The sequence below is a fragment of the Balaenoptera borealis genome (assembly GCF_965194805.1).
Source record: "Balaenoptera borealis genome assembly, chromosome: 1".
Classification (NCBI taxonomy): Eukaryota; Metazoa; Chordata; class Mammalia; order Artiodactyla; family Balaenopteridae; genus Balaenoptera; species Balaenoptera borealis.
In genome coordinates, this window is record NC_138860.1 from 181,393,078 (window position 1) to 181,414,736 (window position 21,659).

The following is a 21,659-nucleotide window of genomic DNA, read 5'->3' on the forward strand; positions in this document are numbered from 1 at the left end:
GAGGGGTGGCTGGCCCTGTGTCCTGGCGCCGGCCAGCTGGGGGCCCACTGAAAGTATGTTGAATGAAAGAATGAGCAAATCAGCCAATGAAAGGAGGAAATTGGCAACTGCTGACATCACCCAGACCATGGGTGGTGGGGCTGGGGGGGCCTGGGGTGGGGGGAGGGGGAGGGCTGGGGGGCCTGGGGGTGGGGCCCCCACAGGAAGAGCTGTGGAGGGCGCGGCCACGCTTGACGGACGGGCCCACAGCCCACTGCGAGAGGAGGCCGACGGGCCGCTCCGCCCACCGGCGGCAGGATAAAGGCGGAGCGCGGAGGCCGCAGCGCTGGTGGATTGCTGGAGGGGTCACCTGCGGCAGGTGCTCCAAGCGGACCCAGACGAGAGAGGACGGGCACGGGGCCGGGCACTACGGGGAAGATGCTACGCGAGCGGACGGTGCGGCTGCAGTACGGGAGCCGCGTGGAGGCAGTGTACGTGCTGGGCACGCACCTCTGGACCGATGTCTACAGGTGAGCCGGGCCACCGCGCCGGCCCAAGACCCCCTCCGACTCCGGGCTCGGCCAGAAATCTGGGCCCAAGAAATCCTGAGACCCTCGCCAGACTCGGGGACACGGACAGCCTGCCTCCAGCCCGAGTCGTCTCTCATCCGACGCCCCCGCGCCCAGAAATCCTAAGAACCTTGCCCAGAAACCTGACAGCCCCTAAACTTTGTGTCAGCCTCCCCGGAATCCGGAGACCCTCCCAGACACCCTGGCACAGCCCCAGCACCCTCACTACTCCTTTCCAGGCGCCAGCCCCTTCACCCCAGTCTTCCCGCCGCCTGCCCCTCTGCAGCCCCTCTCCCAGGACGACCTCAGCACCCGCTCAGCTTCCCCACCATCCTCTCCTCTTCCCCTTCCCCGCTCTCCCCTCAGCACCTCCCTTACGCCCTCAGACCCTCCTGGCTCACCACCCGCCTCAGCCCAGCCCCTCCCTCCCCTCCCAGATCAGCTGAGCTTCCTCCAGGATTTGCCAGGGGCTGGGGCAGGGCCAGAGGGGAGCTGCCCAGGGGCGGCATCTGGCCCTAGGGGTTGCCTAGTCTCCAGTTTCGCCCTGTGGGGGTTGCTGGTGATTGCCTGTCGCCAGGCACTGGCCATGAGCTCCCTGTCCCCAGATGCCTTCCCCTGACTTCACCCTGGGGTCGGGGAGGGACCTTGTTCCCCCAGACTGAGGGTGTGGAGGTGGAGTCTTTGTCAGAAGCGCTCTCCTGTTCAGGATGCTGTTTCCCCTGGCCCTGTTCTCCTGTCCACGAACTCTGGTGGGGCGCAGGATTTCTGAGACAGCAGGACCTGGGGTGGGGGAATTGAAGTCAGGGCCCCCCTGCTACCCCCAGCCCCCAGGAAGCAGCCAAGTGCAATGACCTGTCTCCCCACCATGCATGGGGCAGGCCTTGCGAAGGTGTGGCTGGTGTGAATGCAGGGGTGGAGAGTCCAGGGTGGGATCCTGCAGCCCTCTGTTCCAAGCATTTGAAATGTTCCCCATTGCTAGCGTGGGAGGGGTCAGTGCTGAGAGGAGGGAGCATGCAGGACCCAGGGGTGGGGACCGAATGCTGATACCCTTGGGGCAAGTCCCCTGAACCTCTCTGTGCCTTGAGCTAAGCTGGAAGTGCCAAAGTGGCTTACTGCTCCCAAATCATTCTGTCATCTGGAGCGCCCTGCCTCGCTCAGGCCGCCCCCACCCCAAACCCCATCCCTGTGTCTTCCCACACATCCTCCCCAGCCCATTCTCTCTGTCACCTCCAGTGGCCCTGGCGGCCCTGCTGACCAGTCTCTAGCTTCTTCCTCATCAGGCGCTGGTCTTCCCTGAGAGCAAAGGGCCTGGTCACCATGCAGACCAGGGACCCTCTCCACTCATTGGCCCCTGGCTTCAGTTGTCCACATGTAAACCTCAGGGGTGGTTTCTGAAGGTCGTAACACAAAAGTGGAGTGTGGTCCAGGCCTCAGTGGCCTGGGAGCGCTCCCCTCCCTTCTCCACCCCCCCCCCCCACCCAGTCCTAACTAGGCACTGCCAGGGAGTGGGACGGGAGCCAGGACACTCAAGTCTCTAAGCCTCAGCTGTCACCATACCCGCCTGTTTGTTCACTGGGGCACTTTTAGTGCAGCCTGAAAGGCTGGCATGGTGCCTCCATTGAGGGGTGGGGAGTAAAGAAGGGGTTCAAGCTCAGGCGCCCTGCCCGCCCTCTGTCCTGGCAGAGAGAGGCCCAGCCCGCGTAGGGGCAGGGAGCAGGGGAGATGTGGCCTCATCCTTCCTCTGGCAGGGGGCAGACGTGTGACGATCTCCTTTGTCCTTTCTCAAGAAACCAGCCGCAGCCCCAGCGACCCTCACCTCCCACCTGCACTTCACCTAAGACTCTCCGCCACCCCCAAGAGAAGCAGTACAGTCCAGACCAGCGCTGTCCAGCAGAAATAGAATGCAAGCCACAAATAGAGCCACGTGTAATTTTTAATTTTCTAGTAGCCACATTTTTAAGGTTAAAATAAGCAGGTAAAATTAGTTATAATAATATATATTTTATTTAACCTAATATATCCCAAATATTAGCATTTCAATATGTAATCAATATAGAAATTATTAATGAGCTAGTTTACATCCTCTTTTTCTTGCTAAGTGTTTGAAATTCAATGTGTGTTTTATATTTACAGCACATCTCTACGCGGGCTAACTGCATTTCAGGCACTCGATAGCCACAGGTAGCTGGTGGCCACTGTATGTGCTGAACAGCGCAGGTCTAGAGCAGAGCTTCTTAACCTCGGCACTACCTCATTGGGGGCTGGATAATTCTTTGTCGCCAGGGGCTGTCCTGTGCATTGTAGGATGTTTAGCAGCGTCCCTGGCTTCTAACCCCTGGATGCCAGTAGCAACTCCCCAGTTGTGACAATGCCAGCAGTCTGTGGCGGACCAAGTCACCTCCAGTTGAGAACCACTGGTCTAGTGGACAGAAGCCCCTTCTGAAACTAAGGAGACTGGGCCATTGTTACTCCTGATAGCTGTAGTGGTAAGAGCGACTGTCAGTATTAATAGCAGGAGATATTAGTGAGCACCCACAGACCGAATGCATTATCTCCTCTCTTCCTCTCCACAGACCTTGGAGGCTATGCTAGGATCATCCCATTTTGTAGATGAGGAAAGTGAGGCTCAGAGAGGTGAAGCCATTTGCCTGATGTCACACAGGACTCAGGTGTAGTTCCGTGTGGGTCAGAACTCAGGCTCTGAATCTCCACTCCAGCCTGTGTGACCCTAAAACTAGCAGGTTGAACTGGGTGCACCTCTCAGCATGTGTCCCTCCCACCCTCCACCCAGGCCGTGAGCCCACTGCCCCCGGAGACTTCACCCACTTCCAACTGACCCTCCGCTTCCCACTGAGCCCTTCCCCACCCAGACACAGGTCCTGACCCAAGACCCCACGTGATGCCCCCAGGGTCTCCAATTTCCAAGGAGACGCCAAGGGACAAGGTCTGGTGGACCCTGGGCCCAGTTAGTGAGGGAGTGGTGTCTTGACCCCTCACTCCTGAGTCACAAAGGCGAGTGAAGAGACCTCAACACCCACCCCTTTTCCCAAGGGCTCTGGGCCACCTTTCCTGAGATGTACACACGCCCTCCTTCCCCTCAGGACACACAGCAGGGGCCTCGCCTGCCCCTTCCTCAGCAGGCCCTAAGGGTCACCCTCCCTCTCCCATCAAAACTGGTCCTTTGGGGATGATGACCTGACCCAACCACGTTCTGAGTGCTGGCAAGCTATAAATAGATGCGCAGAAAAAAGGAAGTAGGATTTTTTTTTCTAGAGATTTACTTGGCGATCATTGTTAAAGATACTTGCTGTTTCCTTCTACCACCCCGAAGTGTACTTATCTTAGGTCTGGCACATGTACGCCTTGTCCGCACAATCTCCCCTGATGGTCCCTTTAGCTGGCAGCCGTTTCTCCACTGGGGCTGGCCTGTGTCCCCATCTGATTCTGGCTTGGAGTTGGAGAAAGGGCACTGAGTGAGCGGCACCCCCATGTCTGTTTCACGCTCCCCGCTCACCTCGGCCGGACACCCCCAGAGCCTGGAGGGATTGGAGAAGGGGCAGCCTCGGAGTAAATTAATGGGGTGATCGCACTCTGCCCGACTCTCCCACAGACTAGGCTGTGCAGACAGCTTCTCCTATCCCTCCCTGGTTCTTGCATCTGTCCAGGGGCGTGAGAGTTCTCAACTGGGCAGGTGTCCCCTTCTCCCTGGTGGAGAGAGGTCAGGACCCATACCCTGAGGTCTGCAGGAGCTTCAGAGCAGAGATGATGGTATCAACTATCTCTTGCCTCTCCAGGGCTTTCTCCTGGTTACATGTGACCTCATGATGAGCCCATGAGGTAGGAAGCAGGGGTGATCCTGTGCCCCTTTCCCTGAGATACCCTACGGCAGAGGCTAACCAGCCATTTCTCCCGGCAGGGTCTTGCCCATCACTCTCTGGCAGAAGATAGGAAAGGGGGTACCAGGGCAGGAGTTTCTAGACGTCAGCATAGCAAAATGCTGGAAAAACAGGGCACGGCGCAGTTACATATCCTGCCTTGGAGGAGAGCCTGCCGAATCTAAATTCATCCCCATCTCCCTCCCTCAACTCACTCAGACCCCCTCTCTCTGTCTCTTGGTTGGTCTGAGTGTTTTAGAAGGTATCCTTAGGACAAAGGCCAGGGAGGGTCAGCAGTCCAGTCTGAAGCGACAAGGACTTGGTGCCTTCCCGTAGGGTGCCAGGCCCCGCCTCACTGACCCCATCACCTGCTGACTCCCCTGCGCGCATTCCACTCCGGCCACGTTGGTTTTGTGGATGCTCTTGGCCCTTGAATGCACCCCCCTCATCCCCACCTCAGGGCCTCTGCAGGCGCTGTTCCCTCTGCCTGGAGCACTGTCCCCCAGACCTCTGCGAGCCTGGCAAGTCTCAGCTCACGTGACCTCCTCAAGCAGCTTTCTTTTTTTTTTTTTTTTTAATTAATTAATTTATTTATTTATGGCTGTGTTGGGTCTTCGTTTCTGTGCGAGGGCTTTCTCTAGTTGTGGCAAGCGGGGGCCACTCTTCATCGCGGTGCGCGGGCCTCTCACTGTCACGGCCTCTCTTGTTGCGGAGCACAGGCTCCAGACGCGCAGGCTCAGTAGTTGTGGCTCCCGGGCCCAGTTGCTCCGCGGCATGTGGGATCTTCCCAGACCAGGGCTCGAACCCGTGTCCCCTGCATTAGCAGGCAGATTCTCAACCACTGCGCCACCAGGGAAGCCCCCAAGCAGCTTTCTTGACTCCCCGCCATTTCGTAGTGCCCGACCCAAAGCCCCAGTCACTCCCTACCTCATGACTATTGTTTTTATCTTTGCAGATCTTATTATTTACTTAATATTACTATTACTAGCTAACTTATTCTGTACCAGGCAGCCTTCTGGGCACCTTGCACACGCATCTCACGTGTACTTAATAATTTACATGTGTTTAAACCTCACAACAACTTTATGAGTTAGGTACTATTTTGGGGGAAACTGAGGTAAGGGATGTTTGTCCAAGATGACACAGCTGGTAAATGGTGGTGGTATGGAGACCAGGCCCTTGACCGCTCTGCTGGGCCGCCTTCCAGGACTCGTGTTTTAGGCACGTCCTCTTCCTGCTCGCTGTCTTCCTTGTTCCTGTGAACTTCCTGCCCTCAAGTCACTGAAGGGCTCCTTGGCTGGGTGAATGGATGGATGGCTGTGGCCCGGGATGCATGTGGACTGGCCTATCGTTGGCCTGTCACTGGGCTCTCCACCCCCAGCCTCAAGGGATGGATACCATTGGATGGGCCGGTGGAAGGTCAAGGGCATGTGGCCGAGTTTGGCCAGAGCAGCACTTGCTCCTGAGAGAATGACAGTAGGTGGCAGTCAGGCCAGGTCAGGTGGCCCCATAAATTAGAACAACACCCAGAGCCTTCGACTCTAAAAAGGAAGCCCTGCCAGGAGCTGCTCCAGGGCCTGGCTGTCAGGCTGGCTCCCAGGGAGTGGCAGGGTCCTAAGGAGCACCTGGCACCCTGCGGTTCGAGCCCACAGCCCCCTGCACGGCTGGGGTCCCTGAGAGCCTTCCCTCCCTACCCACAGGGCCTGAGCACAGCGGCAGGGGCTCACCCCAGTGCCCACCCCCTGCTGGACAGGCACACCTGTTCAACTTTGGGGGAGGCCAGTTTTCGGAGGCAGCTCTGTCCTGCCCAGCCGGGCCCGACCCCATGCCTGGGGCTTTGACTGGCCCAAGCCTGCTTATCCTGGTCACTCACCCAAGAGCCCAGGGCAGGAAGCCAGCCTTTGGTCTCCCTTCTCTGGACCTCTGACCCCCATGTGCAAAATAAGTAGGGGGCTTCTCATTTGATCCTCTCCTGAGCCAGGCCTGACAGTCCCCCTCCCCCGCCAGGTGTCCCTACCTGGAGGACCTTTAAGGAGGACTGTAACTTCTGGATCCTCTCCCAGGAAGGGAGCAACCTCTCCCAGGAAGGGAGCAACCAGGCCCGGAGCTCAGAGCACTTGAGTTTACCCCACACCCTGCCCATCTCAGTCTGTCCCTGAGACTCAGAGCAAGTGCTTGCCCTCTGTGGGCCTCAACATGCTCATCTGTAAAATGGGATGACATTAATACAGGCCTCGTGGGGTTATTGAAAGGATGGACTGAGGTCACGTGGGCCAAGGGCTTGAAACAGTGCCTGGCACATAATACTCAGTAAGTGGTTATCAGGAATTAGTACTGGGTTTATTATAATATTATTAAAACAAATAATAATGAACTATGGCCTCAGAAAGTTTATAACGTTCATGGGAGAGAAATGTTGAACAAGTGTTAAGTGTTGTTTGAAGCACCAGCAAAGGGAGGGAGAGATGAGTCCTGGCTGATAGGATCAGGGAAGACTTCCTGGAGGAGGTGGCAACCTAGCTGAAGGGTGGACAGGGGTTCACAGTGTGAGCAGGACAGGCCATGCAGGAGCAAGTGTACCTGGCAAGAAAGTCAGTACACATGGGGGCAGAAAGGGCATAGTTTCTGTAGCCTGGAGTGTAAGACTAGAGGGTGGATACATTTAAACTGGGGCTTTGAATGCCAGGCTCAGGTGTTAAACTTTCTTCTGCAGGCAGGAGGGAGTCATTGAAGGTGTCTGCGGAGGGAGTGACCATAGATAAGATTGTTTCTTCCTCAGGAGAGGGACCTTGAGCAGCTGGAGGCACCAGTGCCTAGTGAGAGAGGCTGCTGAGCTTACCAGGCACAGAAGAAGGCTGGCTGAAGACGAAAGTCATGTTTTGTCTTCACCCATCCCTGTCCAGACCAGCTACCCGCCCCAGGCCTCCGGCCACCACCACACCAGGCGGCTCCTGGAGGGTGCTCGCCATGGGGTTGCACGCCAGGTTGGCACCCACAAACCCCCTCAGATTCCTGCAAAGACCCAAGGACAGGGTGTTACACCCAGGCTGCCAGGAGCTGGGCTTACTGTGGAGTAAGCCCCGCTAGTGTTAACAAGGCCCAGGGCAGGCGGACAAGCTGGGAGAGCCAGGTGCCAGCGAGCAGCAGGCACGTCCTGCCCTCGAGTCCCAGGCTGAGTGAGCATCCCAGCCCTGCGAGGCCAAGCTGGTGACCCTCCCCACTGACTGAGCGAAGACCAGAGAGGCTGACTGGCTCCCTAGAGGCCACACAGCATTTGTGGGGCTGAGCAGATATTAGGTCACAACACCCAGAATTCTCCTGGGCCAGGCACAGTGAATATCCCTCTTCTATCAATACATCTGACACTACTTTCCAGTCTTGCTCAGTGTTCCTTTGGTTGACTCCTGAATCCATTGCCCACCCTGCACCCTGGTGGATCTGTCTGCAGTGCAAAAATGATCACGTCTCCCCTGCTCAGAAGCCTCGGTGCCCGCAGGAGAATGGCCAGCTCCTGGCCATGATCTGGGTCCTCTCCCCCCACCACTCTCCCTCCCCTTTGCTCCCAAAGTGCAGCCACATTTACCTCCTTCCAGTTTGTTGAACATGCTGGGCTAACTTCCACCTCAGGCCATCACCCAAGCTGTCCTTGCTGCTTGGAAGTCCCTGCTCCTCTTCCTCTCTTCACTTTGTCCAAACTCAGCGGTTCTCACACTGGTCCCCGGACCGGCAGTAGCAGCATCCCCTGGGAGCTTGTTAGCAACGCACTTTCCTCCCACTGTATATCGTATCAAATCATCCTGTCATACACTTTAAATACGTACACTTCTATTTGTCAGTTTTTCCTCAGTAAAGTTGAGGGGGAAAAGAGAAATGCAGTTTCTCAGGCCCCACCCACCCCTCCCCCCCATCTGCTGAATCAGAAACTCTGGGGGTAGCCCGACAACCTGTATTTTAACAGGCTCTTCAGGTGTTGCCAATGCAACTCGAATTTAAGAACCACTGATTTAACTAATTCTTATCTGTCATTTAGAGTGTAAAATTTAAACCTCAACTCAAACATGCCACTTCCTCCAGGAATCCTTTCTCGACCTCCAGGCCAGGGCTTCATGGAACCCCATACTTCTCCTTTAGAGCAATTTTCACAGCTGTAATCACATAATTGTGTAATCCATCAAAAGTCTTTCTCTTCCACTGGAACATTTGCTCCATGGACCCCGGGAACATATTATCTTTTTTGCTCTACCCCCAGGACCTAGTATACGCCTGGCACATAATAAGTGCTCAATAAATACATGTTGAGTGAATGAATGACCACATAAGCAAGTCCCCTCTTCCAGCCCTTCCTGCAGCAAACATTTACTTACCGTGTGTCTGTGCTAAGCCAGGTGCTGAAACAAAAAGAAAATCCAGTCTCTACCTTCAAGGAGATAAACTGCCACAAGGGGAAATAAACATGGATGGAGACAAATCAACTGAGTCGTCAAAGAGGGATGGGCAGTTGCCAGGCAGAGAAGTCAGGGGAACGTACTGCAGGTAGAAGGAACAGCATATGCAAAATGCATGGTGAGATGAAACCATGCAGGGAGTTGAGAGGGTGGGAGGAGTTGCAGGAAGTGAGGCTGAGGAGTCCAGTTGAGATGCGGTGGCTAAATGCCGCTGGGCGAATACCAGGCTACAGCGTTTGGATTTATTGTTTGATAGACACTGAAGAGCCATTGAGTATTTTCAAGCAGGCAAGTAACCTGATTTCTTTTTTTTTTTAATCACACTGGTAATACAGTTTGGGAAACCAAGAAGGGTGAGTCCATTCATTCATTTATTCCCCAAATATATATTGAGCATGGTCACGTCCTGGGTACTGGGCTATGGGGGACAGTGCAGATGTGGTCCTAGCCTGTCCTTCCATCTACATATCTTTAGCCTCTTTCCCATAAGCAGGAGGTCATGGACACCACCATCCCTGCTCTACTTCCCTCCGTAACTTCCTAGGCCCCTCCCTGCAGCCTCCAGGGACAATCAAGGTGGCCGCAGCCCCTGGCTCCTGGGTTTCTGCAGGGAATTCTGAGAGGTTCTTCCTGGGGAGGGAGGGAGGCAGCTAGCAGGAGCCATGGGGGACAATGGATGCCTTTGTTGCTTCTGCCAGGGCTGCTGGAAGAATAGCTGTTTGCTCAGCTCAGAGCAGGACTGGTGCTGGGGTGGGAGGGTGTGAGGCCCCAGAGCTCCAATGTGGATGGGGCGTTAACCCCCGAGCCTCTGCGGCCTCCTCTAGTTTCTAACTGGCTCAGAGGAATGAGGGTGGCAGGAAGCATCACTTATATCTCACTACTGTCAGAATCGGGGCCCTAAAGATTATCCTGCCCTGTGAGTTTATAAAGCATTTTTTTCTAAATAAAGTTGTTTGCAGAAACCCATTATATAAGACAAGATGAAATAATGTGGCTCTGCTTAAAGGGAGGGTGGGGATCTGGCAGAGAGCTCCCCAGCTTTTCAGTACCTCCTTCCTACCCCTTTGTCCAGGCCTGCCCCCTCTGTGCTCCCCAGACTCCAGCCACCTCTGACCTGGTCCCATTCTCTCATTTTACACTTGATGAAGCTGAGAGAGGACAAACGCCTTGCCCAAGGCCACCCAGCAGGTTGATGGTCAAACCCAGGACTTGCATTAGGGGAATGTTTCCTAGATCTGAGCCTACAACTGCCCAGACTCCCATAATTTTTACCAAAAGCATATTCTACCTCTAGTACCATTAACTTAAAATTTTTCTTTAAACCAACTATTATTTTTGTTATAACTTTAAGTGGAGATCTTATATGATTACCATAAATGCCCAACCTTTATCAATTGCCATAAAAGATAATACATTTAATAAATACATAAGTCTTCTTTTAAATTGTGCATCCATGTGCCACCTAAAAGCATCTCACATGGGTACCCACACCTCCTTTTGGGATTTGCTGCCTGGAGCTTCTAAAAGGTTCACCTCTGTCCTGCTCAGCTCCACCCTCTTTGCTGAGTATGTGTGATGTGCCAGTCCTGTGTTAGGCCCTGGAGGAGACCAGACCCTGCTCTTGGGGGCTTACAATCCAAAGGAGGACAGACACCCAGTGGTAACACCATGAGGCAAAATGCAGGCACCCCCCCCCCAACCCCGCCAAAGAATGAGAGACAGGAGGGATGGGCAGTCGTCCTGCATCTTATGGGTCGGCAAGTGGACACTCAGAAGGTGCGAGGGACACACTCAAGACCCCCTCGGCAAGTCAGCGGCAAAATTGGGCTTGAACCCATATCTTTTGCACATGTGCTCCCAATCCAGGGTTTCTACCCAGACTCTGTGCCTCTCCTAATGATGGATGTGAATGGAGGGCAGCAGACCACAGCCAACCGGTGTCCCCATGATGGACTGAGGAGTTTAGAAGGGGACAGACAAGAAACAGAGTGGTTCTGGAGCTTCTTTTACAAGCTTCTTTCCCAGCCCTAGACACAGGCTGCCCGACCATTGCCCAGTGGTCTCTCCTGCCAATGCCCGAGACCAGTGGTCTTTGCCAGTAACTCCCACAGTCTATGGCCTGGATCGAAGAGACCCTGCCTGGGGGCCTCTGCAAACTCACACTCAGGGCCTTGGCCGTCTCATCCCAGGGCTCTAAGCACCAGCGTGCGTTGCTGCACATCGAGACCAGTGGTTCTCAAGGTGTGGCCCCTGGACCGGCGGCACCAGCAGTTCCTGGACACGTGGTAGAAATGCAAACTCTCAGGCCCCACTCCAGACCTACTGAGTTTCCGAAATGCTGAGAAGGGGCCAGGCAATCCATGTTTTGACAAGCCCTCCAGGTAATGCTTTTGCTGCCACCGCTGCTGCTGCTGAACTTTGAGAACCACTGGCCTAAAGCTCTCATTCAACCCTGGTCACTGTGTACAGCTTCAGCTGCCCCTCAGGCCTGCCAGCCAAACTCTCTGGGAATGGGATCCACACATCTGTAGCCTTCAAAAAAGTGAAGATTTAAACAGCACCCCCTGATGATTCTGATGCCCGATCACAGTGGAGAACTCTTCAGGAGCCCAGGAGCACCAGACCTTCAAAATAGCAGATGTGCCTTTGAGGCAGACACTTGTACCTGTATCTTAGTCCCAAATCCCATGAGAATCCACCTAAATCCCTCTGAGCCCTTTTCAGCCTTTAGGAACCTTCAGACCGGGGGCTGGAGATTTAGCAAAACTGTCAGCCCTGGGCACCTTCCTCCTCTATCTCCCTGTCCTTCCTGTTATCTCCCCTTAAGCCAGTGTCTTAATCTGCTTGAGCTGCCAAAACAAAATGCCACAGGCTCGGTGGCTTAAGAACAAAAATTTATTTCTCAGAGTTCTGGAGGCTGGAAGTCTGAGATCAGGGTACCAGCACGGTTGGGCTCTGCTGAGGACTCTCTTCCTGGCTTGCAGCCAGCCGCCTTCTGGCTGTGGGCTCACATGGCCCTTCCGCTGTCTCTCCCTCTCTCTCTCTCTCCCTCCCCTCTCTCTGCCTCGTCTTACAAGGTGACCAATCCTATCAGATTAGGACCTTACTCTCATGACTTCATTTAACGTTAATTATCTTCTAAAGCCCTATCTTCAACTACAATCAGATTGAGAGTTAGGGCTTCAACATCTGAATTTGGGAAGACTCAAACATTCAGTCCATAGCAAGCAGCTCAAACCAGTTAGTTTTCTGCCCTGAAATCTTGATGGCTTTTCAAGAATTCCAAAGTTATTCCCCTTTCAATAGAAAACCACTCCAGAACCCCAAGGAATGACTCTCAGAGAGAATTCCAAGCTGTAAAAGCTGTGACAGAAAGTAGGGGTCTTTGTGAGAGAGCCAGCCCACCCTTGCCCCTTTAAGACCCGAGTTCCAGGCTTCTTCTCTGTGCAAACCCAGTGCTTTGACACCTGCCTCCTCACTATCAGCCGGTCTCCTGGCCTTCAGCTCAGACGCTGGACAGGGGTTGGGAGACAGGGTTCTAGGCCTGACACTGTCTTTGGAGCAAACTCATTCCTCTGTCTGAGCCTCAGACCCCCACCCATACAGTATCAGGTGGCTTCCCAAGCTGGTTGCCTGTCAGAAACACGAGGAAGCATGTTAAGAATTCAGGCCCCACCCTGGAACATTCTGACTCAGTGGGTACAAGATTGGCCCAAGGAATTGGTAATTTTTTTTTTTAGGCCAAAAGATGTTTTAATTAGAATACAGTGATTTTTTTTTTAAAGTACCGTCAATTCACTATGTTTCAGGTGTACAGCAAAGTGATTCAGTTATATCAGTTATATATACACATATATGTGTATATATAGTCTTTTTCAGATTCTTTTCCATTATAGCTTATTACAAGATATTGACTATAGTTCCCTGTGCTATACAGTAAGTCCTTGTTGTTTATTTATTTTACATATAGTACTGTGTAGCGGTGAATCCCAAATTCCTAATTTATCCCTGCCCCCACTTAAGGAATCTGTAATTTTAACAAGTGCCCTCTTCACTCCCAGGTGATTACAGTACAGCTGGGTCCCTGGGGAGACCAGGCAGCCTGGGAGTGTCCTTGCAGCCTCGTCCCCCCAGGAGTCTTCTCCTGAAGCCCCTTGTCCCACCTGCCCAGGGATCCCCGTGACCGCCCTCCTCTCTCCCTACAGCGCGGCCCCAGCCGGGGCCCAGACCTTCAGCCTGAAGCACTCGGAGCGCGTGCAGGTGGAGGTGGTGCGCGACAGGCAGCCTGAGGAGGTGGCCGCCAACGGCAAGCAGCGCTGGCCTCTGTCGCCCAGCACCACGCTGCGGCTCACCATGAGCCAGGCGAGCGCCGAGGCCAGCAGCGACAAGGTACCGTGGCCGGGGAGGCGCCCCTGCGAGGGCCGCGGGCACTGGGGACCGACGGTGCTGGCATCGAGACAGGCTGGACCAGCGCTATTGATTGAAGCAGCACGTGGGCCACACGCGTCATTTTATGTTTTCTAACAACCACATTAAAAGAGCAAAAAGGAACAGGGGGACTTAATTTTGATAATATTTTTTCCTTAACTCCATCATCAAGATATTATCATTTCAACATGATATCAATGAATGTAAAAAAATTAACAAGCTAGCTTACATTCTTTTTTCACATCAAGTCTAAATCTGCTGTGCATTTCACACCTGTAGCACATCTCAATTCGGACTTGCTACATTTCAAGTGCTCGATAAACGTCCGCAGCTAGTGGCTATGGTATTAGACAGCATGTTGTTAGATCATAGAATGATGACTTTATGGCAGGTTAAAATTGTGTGCTGCTGAATGACGAACTATTAGAATCATTGGAAGTTACAGCCACAGACATCCTTGGTCTCATCGTGTATCAAACGGAATGCTGAGCGCCCACGCAGCAAAATGATTTGCCCAAGTGCTGGAGCCGAGACCAGACTCTCTCTTCCCTAAGTTCTCTAATTATGAACTTCACTGTGTGCCCCATGTCAGTGATGGTGCTGAGCGTTATCCAGTAAGAGCAACCTAAGCCCCCTCGTTGCTTGGCAGCAGCTAGACACACACCAAGGCAGATGTGGGGCCCCCACAAGCAGCAGAATGCACCAGGGGGCAGGTCGGCACCCTGGATGCATTCTGAGAAAGGGGAGTCCCCTATCTAGTTGGATAATCTGAGAGAAACAGCCCACCAACCCAGGAGTGCTTCCTGGAGGAGAGGGTTCAGATGTTTAGAGAGGGTCAGCTTGACAGGCTGTGAGGTGTGAGGGAGGGAGGTGGTCATTGCAGATCTTCCTGCCTGTGATCTGTGATCTCTGCTCTTCTCTCCCTCCCAATGTGCCCCCTCCCTGTCAAGGTCACCGTCAACTATTATGAGGAGGAGGGGATCACCCCCATCGACCAGGCTGGGCTCTTCCTCACGGCCATTGGTGAGTTGACGTGGCTATGGCCTGGGTGCCTTTGTTTCCCAGGGGCTGGCATTGCTGCTCTTCTCAGCGGCACTTGGGCTGTTTTCAGTGCTGCCGACCTGGCACTCAGAGCTTCCTCTGAATAATGCAGGCCTGAAAAGTGATGCCACACGTGCCCAGGCCCTTCTGTCCTGGGGTGGGGATGCTGCAGGAGGAGGCATGCCTTGGTCTGCCAGCGACTCACCCCAATGTCAGGGTCCCCATCGCAGGCTCTGGGGGCCATGGAGGAGAAAGAGCAAAGTCTGTTCCTCTCCCGCCTCTCCCCTGCAGCCTGGAGAAGAGCTTGCCTCTCATAGCGAGGGGAATGGCCTGTCTACAAAACCTGTGCTGTCCTCAACAATCCAAGCTACACACTTGCCTTCCCCAGACCCAGCCCAGGGACACAAAGATGCAGCCTGGGTCCTTAACTCACCTAGTCCAAGCCCTTCATTTGATTCACAGGGACACTGAGGCCCAAAGAGGTTAGGGAACTTGTTCAAAGTCACACAGCAACTCAGTGGCAGGTTGGGTCCAGAACTCAGGATCATTCTCCTCCTGGGTTCTTTCCATTTGCAATGCACTCCCCTGCCCTGGGTGCCAGGGCACATAGGATGCGGTCTTCTGAAGCTTCATTCACTCGACTCCTCTGCAGTGGAGGTATTACATTTTTTAATTTTACATCAAATAATGTTTAAGCCAGGGGGACATTTCAGTGGGTCATTTTGTCCATCCAGCCTCAGTTTCACATTGATAGAGTGGCCACATGTCAGGGGGAGGGAACTACCAGTTACTGAGAGTCAACTATGCGCTGAGTGCTTTAAAAATAACAATGTCTATTTTCTGAGCGCCTGCTCTGTGTCCAGGACTTTGGTGAGGAGGTGGCATTTACTGAGCACCTACAGTGTGCCAGGCTCCAGTACTAAGTGGTTTACTGTCATGATCTCAATCTATTCTTACATCTATTATGAGAATACATACTAGTATTGTCCCCATTTTACAGATGAGAAAAATCAAGGCTCCTAAAAAAAGTAAAACAAGCAAAAAGTTGCCTGAGGCCACAAACCCTGAAAGTGGTTTGTGGGACACCCCGCCATTTCAATTATCTCACATCCTCCAGGGGTCTCAGAACTGCCCCCACAAAACAACTAGTTCCCAAGCCAGCCCCTCCTTCTCCAACCCTGTGTCTTTAGCCACTGAAATAGGCTCAACAGCAGTGCTCTCCTGCTTCTGAGCTTATTCCCAAACGGGCTTGACTGCTGGCCACCTGCCCTTCTTTCCACACCGAAGGAGTGAGTACCCGGCCTTGGGGGTGAGGGGGTCCTCAGGACAACCTCAGGGGGCCTTGGGAGATGAAACCCAAGCCTCCCGAGTCGCAGCTGAGGGCTGGCACATGTGTCCACCTCACGGGCACACAGTGCCCCCAGATTGTCTCAGGTGACCGTCCCTGAGGAAACCTAACCCCACAGAGACAAGGACACCTGAGGACATTAGCAGGAAGGGCAGTGGCCAGAGGCCTGGCAGAGAAGGGAGATGCCCAGGGGCTGACAGCACCACTAACGAGACTTCCACCCTAAATCACGGCGGACTCAGGATGGACGGCAAAATAGTGCCCTGTAAGGAGGCAGGGCTCTGCTAGAAGACTCTAAGCTTGTGCTCGGAGCAAGCCTCTCAGGGTGCTGCGGGCATGAGACTCCAGAAGATGCCAAATACGCACGTGATGAATGACCAGGCTCATCCTTCTGGGGTTCCAAGGCTGTGCTCTCACTGAACAATTATTTCTTTAACTGCCACAAGTTCCAGATATTTAGGTTCCATGGGTCAATAAAATGTCCCCTCTTCCCCCCCACCAAAAAATAGTAAACCTGACCATTTTGACACTTGGTCAGAAAGAAAAGACAGGAATAAAACAATTACCTCAGTCATCACCATCATTTTAACACCTAAAAAGTAGGCAGGGCATAATCTCAGAACAAAAGACAGTCGTTTACATTGCAGAAATAAAGCTTTATGAAAAACTCACTCCATTGAACTTGTGTTTCCTGTTCCACCAGCAATCCTAGTGAAAATTGGGTTTCTTTTGAGACCCACTGGTCTATCTGACCCCTCCGGGTCCCATATTCCCTCAGGCATCTACCCCAGGAGCCCTTGAGCCCCATGCCCTGAGTAATCATGCAGGGGCAACACCTCAGAGGCAGGAACGCTCTGAATGTCCCAGGATGGTGGGGCTGCCCCCGAAGGATGTATCTGAGTCTGTCTCACCCTAGTTCTGTGCTGAGTCCATGCTGAGCCAAAAAAATACCTGACTTCAGAGTGGACAATGTTCTGGCTCTGCCCCGTCCAGCCACATTGTGACCACCACCCTGAGCTTGTTTCCTCATCTGCAAAGTGCGATTCACGGTGCATTCTTGCGCAGTGTTTACAATGGTTCAGTGGGATGGTGCGTCCCGAGGGCCTGGCGTGGGCTAGGTGCTCAGTCGATGCTCTTTGCTTTTCTCCCTTCCTCTCGGGGCAGCCCATTTTCTCTCTGCCTGGGTGAAGCTGAAGAACCTTCCTGTGCCTCAGTCTTCCTCCTCGGATTCGAGAACAAAACTATGATGCCCTTGGCCAAATCAGACTGTGGGTCTCGGTCCCAGTCCTGCCAAAAGCCTGTGATATGCCCACCCCCTCCAGACCTCTTTTTTTTTTTTTTTTCTTTTTTTGGCTGCACCACACGGCTGCAGGATCTCAGCTCCCCGACGAGAGATCGAACCCGGGCCCACGGCAGTGGAGGTGCAGAGTCCTAACCACTGGACCCCCAGGGAATTCCCTAGACCTCACTTTTTCCCAGCTATAAAATGAGAGTTTTGAACTCATTGATCCCTGAGGGCCTCCGAGCCCCCAGTTAGGGCTGATTTGCCAAGCCCTCCGGGTTAAGGGAGAAAGTGGGAGGGGAGGGATCGCGGAGGGAGGAATAATCTCACCCTCTTTGCTGTGGTCCTGGCAATGAGAGCAGTACACGTACAGGAGCCTTGAGAATTTTTAGCATCAGCCTAAGGCCCTCATTCCTTGCACCCCCTCCGGAGAGCTGAGGATAGCTGCCCTAGTTGGCTGTTTGGGGAAGAGAATCCTTCCTCCCCAAGCTGCCCTGTTAGGCAAGAAGGCCCGGCACCCTGCCACTGCCCATGGGGGCCGGCAGCCCGCCAAAACACTTGTGCCTCTGCGTCGAACCCGAGGCAGTGTTTTGATTCTCAGGGCAGACTGCCTTGAACCCAGTCCCAGTGACATTTCCAGTTGATCTGCCCCACACCACAGGTGCCACCTGACACCTTGGGGCTATTCTGGGGGGCTGAGGTAGGATTCAGAGCCTCTGGGAAATGTCTGGACCCCAGAGGCCCTGAAACAGATGTCCTCTCCCTCCTCCCCCGGGGAAGACAGAGCCATCCCGGGAGGCCAGAACCCTGCGCAGGCCATGCCAGCCCTGCTCCTGTCCCCACAAAGATCATCCCTTGGAATCTAGTTAAATTGGACATTGGGGGAAGGTTTGAGGGGGAGAAGTCCTTGAGGGATGGCTTATAGCTTGAGAGGGTTTCTGAGGGAGGGTGGAGGGGAGAGGAAGCCATTTCAGTTGACTGTGAAGTGGGTATTGGGTCATAAGAGAGAATGTGTCAAGCACCGTGGGAGGTCAGGAGGTGGGCGATAAGGGAGCCCCATTATGCAATGCCTGAATTTCATAATGGGAAATCAGTGAAACTTGTCTGAATTTAATAAACCAAGAAAGAGCAATAAACATGTTATTTGGTATTATAGAGATTGCCTCAGGCAGGTGAGGGGACGGGCTGGACAAGGAACTCCTGGGATTTTTTAGAAGCTATTTGGTACTCTTTGATTTTTTTTTTTTTTGCACTGTGCAAATATTACATTGATTTTAAAATTTTAATTTAAGAAATTCATAGTGGGGAATTCCCTGGCAGTCCAGTGGTTGGGGCTTGGCGCTTTCACTGCCATGGCCCGGGTTTAATCCCTGGTCAGGGAACTAAGATGCCGCAACCCGCGCTGCACGGCCAAAAAAAAAAGTAAGTAATGAAGTAAAGCACAATGAAGTGCTTCATAATTTCTCTCCTGTGCCCCACTGCTTTCACGGACCACAGGATCCGTGATGTGGAACCACCTTGCAGCCTAGAGACCAAAGCCACACGGCTGCCAGGGTGGGGAAGTGGCCAACTTCCCTGAACTTCAGGGGAGCAAGTCCTTGCCTTAAAAGGCAGGCTTGGGTTTTGGAAACAGCCCAGGGTAGAGGTCAGCCTCAGACAGTGGAGGGAACAGCCAAAGGCAGGAGTTTGGAGTCAGAGACCCGAGTGGGACCCCTGGCTCTGCACTCTCTGGGGACTTCATGGTCAATGCCCTGCTGGGTGCCTCTGTTTCCTCATCTGTATGGTACGGGTGGCTGGGTGGAGAGGGGGGGAAATTGAAGGGAAAACACTCATGGGAAGTGCTGTACCGTCCACAAAGAACTATACGCGCAGGAGAGATTGTTATCTTGAAAAGAAAAGCGTGATTCCTGGAGGAGACTGGGTCTGCAGCCGGTCCCCAGGCAGGAGCTTCAGGAAGCGAGCCTCCCCGAAAGGCAGCGTTCCCTAGGGAGTGTCCCGCTGGAAAGTTCATGAAGGTCTGGGAGCCAAAATCAGTGTTCCTCCATCTGAGCCTTCAGCCTCTTTAACAGTAGCTGGTGGTGCCACCTTCTTGGCTTTCTCCCTAGAATTCTTATCCTGCACCAGCCTCCCAGCTCATCAGCCCAATTTGCTGACAGGTGACGTCTCCAAGTCTGGGTTTGCTCACCTGTAAAATGGGAACAATAATATTTATCTCATAGGACTGGGGGCTTCTTGGGAGCAGGCAGGGGCCCTGATTGCCCACCACTGGTCCCCATGACTTGTGTGGTGCCTGGAACACAGTAGATGCTCAACAGTGATTTGCTGCGTGAATGGGATCAATGGGAGGAGTTTATATAACTACTTCCTATAGCATCTGTCAGTGGGGCTGCAGAGGTGGGGAGTGCTGCCTCTCCAAGGACCAGGCGCCCTTAAAGCGCCCCCGCTCCTACCTCCTTCAAGACCCAGAAGAGCCACAATCAGGGTTAAGAAGGAATCGGGCTGTGGGTAAAGGGAGGCCCCGAATATAATCCCCCGACTTAGGAGAGAGAGAGGAGATGTTTCTGCCTCTTCAGGGAGAGAGCACGCCTGCCAAGGGAACTGCCCAGGAATCCATTCATTCCCACCCAACTCCTACCTCCATCCAAGTCATGCTCAGCATGAGGCCGAGCCCTCTGGGCAGTTCGGGGGCCTGAACCCAGCTTATCTCATTCTGCCCATCACCTTCCCAACAACTCCCCTGCCCCGCCCTGTCGGTCTGTAACTCAGGGGGCCATATTGCCTTCCAAAGGACACTTGGCAATATCTGGAGACATTTTGGTTGTCATAGCTGGGGGGTGTTACTGGCATCCAGGGGGCAGAGGCCAGGGCTGCTGCTGAACACCCCACAGTGCATAGGACGGCTCCCACAGCAACGACAAGAAAAATCCGGCTCAAAATGGCAGTCGTGCCCACCATTGCAATTAGGGCAACTCATCTCACTGGAAAGGGCCCCGTTTTTCAGATAAAGAAACTGGGGCTCAGAGAAGCTGTCTAACCTGCCCAAAGCTACACAGCTTATAAGCAGAGAACCAAGGTTGAAGCCCAGCACCGTCTGGTACTAAACCTTGGGCTCATTTCACTGCCCCACACGGTCCCCACAGCAGGCCGAGGGATAGAGAAGGTCCCTCCCCCAAGAGAAAGGATAAACAGGGACCCTGCTCTGGATCCTCTATCTGGCGGCCTGGCCTCTTGGGCACCCTCAGATCAAGAGGGGTTGAAGACCCAGTTTCCCACCCAAAGTAAAACCCTCAGTCCTTAGAGGTGGGCCCTAGACCACCAGGAGTTCTGGGAGAGAAACACACACACATGCACGTGTGCACACATGCCTAGGGCAGAGTAGGAAAGGCAGGTAGGGAATCTTATGAAAGTTTTCAAAATATGAACTTCGATTCAGACCAGACGCAGTGTGTGCTTCAGTTCTGCTAATGCGACCTGTGTGCCCCTGGGCATGTGACTTGGCCTCTCTGAACCGAGGCTCCCAAATCTGTCCAATGAGACTCATCCTGTCCACCACCCAGAATTGACTGAGGAACAGTAAAGGGGTGAGAGATCCCTGACCCACCTGGCAGCCCCTCCAAGAGCTGCACAGTCTGCACGGTATCTGCTCGTGTTTCCATCCGGCAGTGGGGTGTTGAGGTAGGGGGTTGGCTAAGATGCCCTCAGCAAGGCACTCCCCTTCTGGGAACCAAGCAAACGGGTGAGCTGCACCCTAATCCCACCCTAATCTTCCTCCTGTCCCAGCCCCACCCAGTCTGGCAGGCTCAGCAACTCACCCATGTGTCTGTCCCCAGAGATCTCCCTGGATGTGGATGCAGACCGGGACGGCGTGGTGGAAAAGAACAACCCAGGAAAGGTACCTCACTACAAGGGCAGACTGAACGGGGGGCTTCCGGGGCCAGAGCCCCAGGCTGGGTCCTGAAGGCAGCCGTGGTCCTCCCAGCAAGCTTCAACAACTGTTATTTTACAGATGAGGAGACAGGTTCCCAGACACACACTCCAATGACAGAGCCCACCAAGGAGCAAGCTCCTTAGAGGGACAGCTATGCAGCAGGTTCCCGAGTCTCAGTGGCCCCCATCCACAGGATGGGGACACCCAGTTCATAGAGTTGGTGGAAAGGATGAATGTGCTGCCACAGAGGAAGTACTGCCAAAGCATTTGCTCTTATTATTTTGCCTTTTTTTTGACCATCAGGAGCAGAAGATTGCATTAATCATTCCCAAGTCAAGGCATATCATCTTTAATGGTGCATGCACAACCCCTCTCCCGTTTTTAGTTTTTCATTTATTCGTTCATTCATCATTCATTCATTTGTTCATTCATTCATTTATTCTCTTTGATCCCGCATTCCCCACTCCCATTCTGCTCCCCCCACAAAGGACCACTTTAATGGTTTTAACACGTCACTTTCTGTTCCTGTGATTCTTGCGAAACATGCGGTGTGGTTTGCATGTGTATATTTTTAACTTGTGCAGACAGATAGCATTGTGTTCTCCAAGTCGCTGATTCCTACTTTTTCCTCAACCCCGTTTTTAAGCTCTGCTGGTTTCGCTCTATGCACATCCAGGCTTCTGTTTTCCATTTTCTGCCCTTGTATAGCATTTAAATTTTTGCCATGGCCATACATTACTTTTATAATAACAACCTAAAGCCTG

General features: G+C 53.4%; 1 protein-coding gene across 1 annotated transcript in view; it reads left to right on the forward strand.

The window, feature by feature from the left end:
* The first annotated feature begins 344 nt into the window (after positions 1-344).
* PADI2 (peptidyl arginine deiminase 2) overlaps positions 345-21,659 on the forward strand; it is a 50,513-nt gene continuing 29,198 nt past the window's right edge. The window contains exons 1-4 of the mRNA XM_082402915.1: positions 345-509; positions 13,074-13,257; positions 14,247-14,319; positions 20,798-20,859. Of these exons, the coding sequence (XP_082259041.1) occupies positions 418-509; positions 13,074-13,257; positions 14,247-14,319; positions 20,798-20,859 (411 nt within the window). The 5' untranslated portion in view covers positions 345-417. The remainder of the gene's footprint in view (positions 510-13,073; positions 13,258-14,246; positions 14,320-20,797; positions 20,860-21,659) is intronic.